Below are 7,467 nucleotides of genomic sequence, written 5' to 3'. Positions count from 1 at the left end.
TATGAATTGCCAGCTACGGGTCCACCAGAAAAGGGCACAAGAGGGAAAAACAGCCCCCGCTCAGCTTATGTTCAACGCCTCCAAGGTCAAATAATTGGATATGGCCATTGCAAAAAGATTCACAAAAGATCGAGCGAGCTCAAATACAACAACAAATCAGGCCAAGCGAAATTATTAAAGAAAAACATTACAGACCTACCCACTAATTTGTATTTTATAATTAATTTGACAAGGACTACTGCGCTATACACATTTGTGAAATTCATGATTCGCTAACGTGATTAAAATTTAACTCATGATAAAAACAAAACCCCCATGAACTCCCCACCCAACAAAGGACAGTCTAAAAAAACAAAAAAAAAAAATGGCGACAAAAGCGTGAGCAAAATTCGATTTCATAACTTGGTTGGTTTCTCAAATAACGGGCCGTTATACCCCTTTATCATATCCTCTCTAATGATTTCTCCAAACTAACCAACAGATTTCGGGCAAGAAACCACTAGTTTTAAACATAAAATTACAAATCGGGCAAATGGAGGAAAATAATGCAGATTATTTGTTCTTATGATTAAAAGGATATGATATTTCTAAAAAATGCCTAGACTCAAAGTAGACGGATAAAATCAAAAGTGCCTCTGAATCTCTTTGCCTAACAAGTAAAAGCTTCACTACGTGATTTGAGGAGGGGAAAAAAAATGTGATGACAAAATTCAGGCAGAATGACTGGGCAATTTATTTCATCATCCCACCTTGACTGGGACCTTGACAAGCAACTTTTATCCCACCCTCCGGGCCTTTATGGTTAACCTCTCCATTGCGCCCATTATTCACTCTACCTCGACCAGAGAAGTCACCCGGCTTTTCATAATCGTTCCTCCGGTAATTACGTCCTTCATTATAGTTCCCACGGCCCCTAAAATTGTTGTCCCTGTAACCACCTTGATTTAGTGGAAACCTTCCACCATTACTATTTCCTGCAACCCACGTCAGAATAAGAGTAATTATCATCTTCAAAAACCGAAAAGAATAGTTGCAAAGTGAGAGGGAGAAAAAATAAGAGAGCTAGAAAAGAGAACATTTTACTTGCCTCGCTTCACTTCAATAGAAGCTTTTCGACTGCCAATGACAATAGGAGAAGCCTGTTATAGTAATGAATCAAAATATTAGATGCAGCACTAACATAATTTCAAATAGAATAACTAAATACATTTTACTAATTGAGTCTTTTGCGATATTCTTCAATATAAAAATGATTATTTGCTGATGACTATGTGAAAATTTTTATTGTATCAGAAATATAACAAATTCCTCCAAATCAGGCCACGTTTTTAAATTTACCCCAAAAATAAAGGCAATTAAGCATAACTTTCATTCCAGTGAGGAATTTTCTCATAGAACATGGGTAATAAGTAATAATCATTTTCAGTAGGTTTTCTGCACTTTTTGAGAGTTTACTTAAAGTTCTTATTAGTTACACATTTCTAAAAGTTAACACACCTGGCAACAATAATCCAATCAAGGATCTAACAAGATGTAACTCTTACAAGGCAAACGTATTTAAAAATTCTTCAACACTACTTTCTCAAAAATACACTCATAAAAAGTATTTTCACTCAAATAGGAAGATGATAGTAAAAGAATCTGTTTATTCTTCAATTTTAGGGAATACCAATATACAGTTTCAAAAACACTTGAAAAAATCATTATATAACTGAACAAATACAGTCCAAAGAACAGACACCACCGAGCAACAAAGAAAATAGAGAATCAATTCAAAAGATATAACAAAATTAAGGTTTGTAGCACAGAGAGAAGTAGAGAAACACAACTATCCACATCTTTACCTTAAGCACACTTTGCACTGAACTGGCAGATTCAAATTCTACAAAGCCAAAACAGTTTCCCGTTTGCTGCAGACAGAAAATCCTCTATGTAAGAATGCTATGTCAAAAGATAGAAGAGCAAGAAGGTGAGTTCAAACTGACCTTCTGACTTCTGACTTGAATACCATCCGGTTTAACAGGTCCAAATTGCTCAAAAATCAACTTAAGTTGGTCAACTGTTGCAGAATCAGGCAAATTTCCAACAAATATGGAGTGACCCTTAGCTGCAATGAGTAAAATTAAAATATCAAGACAAGATGCAACCCAGAAAAAGCTGTACAACATTTTAATTTTGAACCAGAAAGGTTATAATCTATCAATGCAGAAGATATGAATTAAAACCTGCATGATCATTATTCCTCTCCAAGCTACTGTTGCTACTAGGAGGAGCAGCTACTTTGGGTGCTGCAGTTGCACGTGAAGATTCCACTGTTTTTACAGATGGAGCCCTCATGATGACATTAAATGGAGCTTTACTCTTATTCAAATCATGTACCTAAAACAACCACAATAAAAGAGAAACACATGAATTCACGTTCAATAATCATTAGTGCTTTTGGACACTGAAGTCTAAAAAATTGTACGCACAACTGATGCAAAAGATTTCTTGGGAGCCTCCTCTTCATTTTTTGAAGCAACTGGCTCTTTAGCCGGACGAGCATCATTCTGACTTGCAACAACTGGAGGATCAGCAGCAACTGCTTTCTCAGCCACCAAAACCTGTCCGTTGTCCAATGGATGACTAGCTTCATTGCTGCTTTTAGCATCCTCATTCACAGGGTTTACGTGATTCAGCACAGTGTTATTGGGAACCTGTGTTGGCTCTGTAATCACAAAGGTTAAAACCTTCAAAACACAGACAGAGAAAACATTCTAACTGTGAACCAAAGAGACAGAAAAATCAATATATCGTGCAAGACAAAACAAGTACCAGGATCTGGAGTCAAAGGAGCAGCTGGAGCATTTTCATCAACATCATTTATTGTTAATCCAGCAGATCCGTCTTTTTCATCTATTTCATCAACATATCTCAGAATATCATTTAAGACAAAGTATCCTTTGTCTTGTGGGGCTAAAAAGAATGATTGAGTAAATTTTCTCCTAACATTGTCCTTTCCAATCAAACATCCAGTTACCAGAACGGTCAAACCATTGTCATAAGAAGCTTGAGCATCAGCTGAAAATATCTGGACATTATAATTCTGGTAGTCCAGAGAGACAATCATGTCATTAATTTCCTGGTCAAGGAAGAAAAAATCCAATTCAGGGCAAAAAATCTTATTGAAGTATTCAAGAGAAAAGGTTAAAACTGCATGCTGTACATTGATTATTACTAAAATAATTTCAAGACAACATGACAGATAGAAGCACTAATTTTTTGGGTACAAAAAGTCTCTTTTCATTGGAAAATTGACAGAACTGCATGCAGTATACATGGATTATTACTAAAATAATTTTAAGATAACATGACACACAGAGACAATGTTCTTTTGTGTAGAGAAAGTATGTCCTCACTTGAAAATTGACAGAATTTGGCTTTTTGAATTCTGAGAACCCTGTTAAAACAATTAATCCAAAATTGGCACTTTTGCTACAGACAACTTACTTTAATGGTTGTCACTGAGGTCATAGATCCTGACTGATCTGGCCGGCTCACCATACTCGATTCCTGATAAAATCTGTGAACCACATCTGGATTTTGATGAAGAATACAGTAATATTGTTCCACAAAGGCATTTCCCACTACTTGTGGACTCAGGGCAGAAGAAGAATCTGCCTCCTGTGCCATCTCTGCAGATATAGAGTAAGAAATATTATAATAAGAACAACACCCCAATGCAAAAAAGAAATCAACTCTCTCCAGGAAAAAAGAAAAATGAAAAGTTACAACAATAAACAATTACGAAATCTAACAAAAACACACATTTAGAGGAAAAACATAAAAGAGAAAAGGGCACACAAGTTCAGCCAAACAGAACCATAATAACACCTGATTTGGTAAGGGGCATTGATGAACCTGAACTAAAACATGAAACATAAAATTTTATTCTTATAAAAATTTAATCCTAAAGATCTTTCACATGTTTCTTAACTAGTACTTATCCCCGTTAAATTTGAACGAATAACAAGCGTACTAAAGGAAGTTCTTTTTTAAGACAACATATTCAATCATCTGCAATTAATTGCTCTTGAATTTTTAGCACGCTGCTTTGACAAAGCCTCCAATACTCGATAACCCATTTGATTAAGAACACTGTGAACCTCAACAACAAATCAAAAGCCCAGACTGTTTGCGCAACACAAATTTTCCAACACGCTATGAGAAAAGTGAGATTGATTAACATAGACACCAAACTAGAGGTTAAACAAAAAGGAAGAAATTAATTAAACCGACAATATTTAATATTGGCAGCTAAAAAAATCGATCTTTTATACAATCATCTTCATCACGATGGAAAAGAGACAAACTTTTGGACCACCGACCGAAACTGAAACATAAGAGAAAATAATAAAAACGATGAAACTCATTCAAGTTTCCAATACCAAATTAAAAAACAAAGCAGAACACTAGATCTACATAGAACCATACACAATTTAGTGAAAAAATCAATACCGTGATTCCGTTAAATAAATAAAACGACGCCGGAACAATGCCTACGAATCTTTAGAGAGATCGAATATAAGAAAGGAAAAAAGAAACCTCGTATGGAGAAACCGCGAGAGATACAGCCGTTGGTGTTGTATGTATTACAGAGAGCGTGAGAGCGAAATAGATTGTGAAGTTGGTCCAAATAATGAGATTTTATAGGGTGGATTTTTGGGAGGGTTTCGGAATCCTAGTCCGATTTGTTCTCGACCGATTTTTATATATGCATGTATATATATGTTGGAGGGAATTCTCAATTCTCGTACTCTCTCTCGCCCGTTGTGCGTTGCGTTCAAACTTATTTATTTTCAAAGGTGGGTCCTGTTTAATCACGTGATTTTATTTTGTGGGGCACGCAGTTTGACGGCTGTGATTCGTGAGTTAAGAGTGGATTCTTTGATGGACGAATTTTGATTGTTTAAGATTGACGGGTTTTTATGCGGCGGTTGGCGTTGGATTGTTTGATGGTGAAAGTTACCGAGCTTGAATCAATCGCGTGACGCCCACGCGCTGTGGGAAGGACGGAGTGATTTTCTCCCTTTGTGGCAAAGGGTAGTTTTATTTTCGCAATGAACCGAAGGAAAGCAATTGCTGTTACTGAAGCTGAAGAGGTGACGGTAGAGTGGCAAAATCAGTCGTATTCGTGTTATGTTAGTTTTGTGTTGCGTTAAATTTTGATTGATCCAAATCCAACACAGAAAAAAAATTAAATTACTTAATAATCTGTTTAATATTTATATATTAAATAAAATTTACATCAAATATTTACCCACTGTCGTACATATATAAATACATACATAATTTATCGATATTATAAAATATACATTTCTTAACAATATTTTACATATTTACATTATTAAAACTCTAAATGTATATAAAATTTTATAAATAAAATGCTATGTTTATATTCCTTTTTTCAAAAAATAAAAATAAAAGAGAGAATCATCTCTATATATTTGAGTTTTGATAATAAGAACCTATAAATTATTTTAAAATAGAAAATATAATCGGTTCATTGATCAGGTAAATGGGTCAAGAACTTTAACCCTAACCCGACACGGAAAAAAATCATGTCGACCCAGACCCAACCCATTTAATAATCGTGTTAAATTCGACAACCTATATTTATTTATTCGTATCGTATTCGTGTCGAGTAATCGAGTTGTGTCAAATTTTGCTAGGTCTTGACCGACCATTTGCATTTCGCCAAGTCTAAGCCTATACCGTCACAATGCATGCACATGTCCCCTTTAAGTTTTAATTTAACGTTACCAATATTGAGCAGTTATTTGTAAGTATGCACTCGGCAAAGCATTTGAGCAGTTATTTTCATCTTTTCGTTATCACATTCCTCTAATCAATTAGCGTTAATCAACAAAAATGATTAATAACGTAAATGGAGGTACTTGGGCTCAAATCTCTAAATTAAACTCGTGATCATTAATATAAGCAAACTACAACAAGTCTATCTTGATCAACGTTTTCAACTCTTCCAGGATTGTCCCACTTTTCAAATTTTTTATTCAAACAATTATTGAAAGCTCATTTCTATATAATATTTTCACAAGAAATTTGTTGCATTCATAAATGGGCAACATTAGACAACAACAATGCCAAAATTATTGAAAAAAAAGTTCTAATCACGGCCTTCTGCTAAGTGTCTTTAAATGGTTGGTTAATCCCCAAGATTTTTTATTTGTTGCTGCTGTGGTGTTGATTTTTTTTGTGTAGAATGGAAAATTATGATGAGGAGGAAGTGCAAGAGGCGGAGATTGATGATGGGAAAAAAAGAAAAATACCTTTGAGATCAAATGGTTGGGCTCATTTTACCAAACTACCTTGTGGAAACAAAGGAAAATGTCATCATTGCCGTAAAATCTTTGCAGCTAATAGAGGAAATACCACTAATTTGAAGAATCATTTGGATAGATGTAGGTCATATGAAAGTGTGAAGGTTGAAGGGGATCCGAAGCAACAAGTACTTTTCCGTCAAAAGGGAAAAGATAAAGATGATGGAGTTGTTAAACTTAGTGGCGGGTTTAGTCAAGAGGCTTGTAGAATGGCACTTGTGAAGATGATTGTCAATGATGAACTACCTTTTAGCTTTGTGGAGGCTGAAGGGTTTTTAGAGTTCATATAAACTTGTTGCCCAAGATTTGATGTGCCATCCCGAAGAACAATTACAAGGGATATTCTTGAATTGTATCAGCATGAAAAAGGGTTTTTAAAAAATGTTTTTGGTGCAAGCAAGCAGAGAGTGTGTATTACCACAGATACGTGGACATCAATTTAAATGTCTAACTACATGGTCATTACTGCTCATTTTATTGATGCGGAGTGGGTGTTGCATAAAAGGATTCTTAGTTTCACACCTATAACTAATCATAAAGGAGATGGTGTTGGGAAGCTAATTGAGGCATGTTTGATTGATTGGGGGATTGAGAGGTTGTTCACAATTACAGTAGACAATGCAAGTGCCAATAAAGTTGCAATAACTTATGTGAAGAAAAAGTTAGCAAATTGGAATGTGAATTCAATGGTTTTGAATGATTTATATATGCATGTGAGGTGTTCGGCACACATAATAAATTTGATTGTGCAAGATGGGTTGCCGGAGGTGAATCATTCAATAGCTAGTATTCGCAATGCAGTAAAGTATGTTAGATCCTCTCCAGCAAGATTGCAAAAGTTTAAAACATGTGTTGATAGGGAGAAAATCTCATATGGAGGGCTTATGGTGTTGGATGTGCCTACTAGATGGAATTCAACATATTTGATGTTGCACAAAGCGGTTGTGTTTGAAAAAGCATTTGATAGGATGAAGGAAGATGATGGACATTATGTTAATTGGTTTGTTGAGGATGAGGGTGAAAAGAAGAGGGAGGGGCCACCGAGCGATGATGATTGGGCAAATGCAAGGAGGTTAGTCAACGTTTT

The 7,467-nt window shown here is 35.3% G+C and overlaps 2 protein-coding genes across 3 annotated transcripts; one reads left to right on the top strand and one right to left on the bottom strand.

Annotated features, from left to right (window-relative positions):
* Positions 1–379: 379 nt before the first annotated feature.
* LOC102614075 (nuclear transport factor 2) lies at positions 380–4,804 on the bottom strand. Of its 2 annotated transcripts, none has more exons than XM_006484157.4 (9): positions 4,498–4,804; positions 3,490–3,674; positions 2,815–3,121; positions 2,472–2,707; positions 2,226–2,379; positions 1,986–2,107; positions 1,845–1,910; positions 1,088–1,139; positions 380–974 (listed from the first exon to the last, which is right to left on the bottom strand). In XM_006484157.4, exons 2-9 carry the CDS (start codon positions 3,670–3,672, stop codon positions 733–735), a joined length of 1,362 nt encoding a protein of 453 aa, XP_006484220.1. In that variant the 5' UTR covers positions 3,673–3,674; positions 4,498–4,804; the 3' UTR covers positions 380–732. The 2 variants fall into 2 exon arrangements, with proteins under 2 accessions (XP_006484220.1, XP_006484219.1); XM_006484156.4 differs by having other exon boundaries at positions 4,585–4,803.
* A 1,458-nt stretch (positions 4,805–6,262) lies between these two features.
* LOC107177689 (uncharacterized) lies at positions 6,263–6,670 on the top strand. The gene has a single exon (XM_015531900.2). It carries the CDS (start codon positions 6,263–6,265, stop codon positions 6,668–6,670), a length of 408 nt encoding a protein of 135 aa, XP_015387386.2.
* The last annotated feature ends 797 nt before the right edge of the window (positions 6,671–7,467 follow it).

This window comes from Citrus sinensis, chromosome 4 (genome assembly GCF_022201045.2).
Source record: "Citrus sinensis cultivar Valencia sweet orange chromosome 4, DVS_A1.0, whole genome shotgun sequence".
NCBI classification, from domain to species: Eukaryota; Viridiplantae; Streptophyta; class Magnoliopsida; order Sapindales; family Rutaceae; genus Citrus; species Citrus sinensis.
Note: the sequence above shows the minus strand (reverse complement) of the source record. Positions and strands in the feature narration are given on the sequence as shown.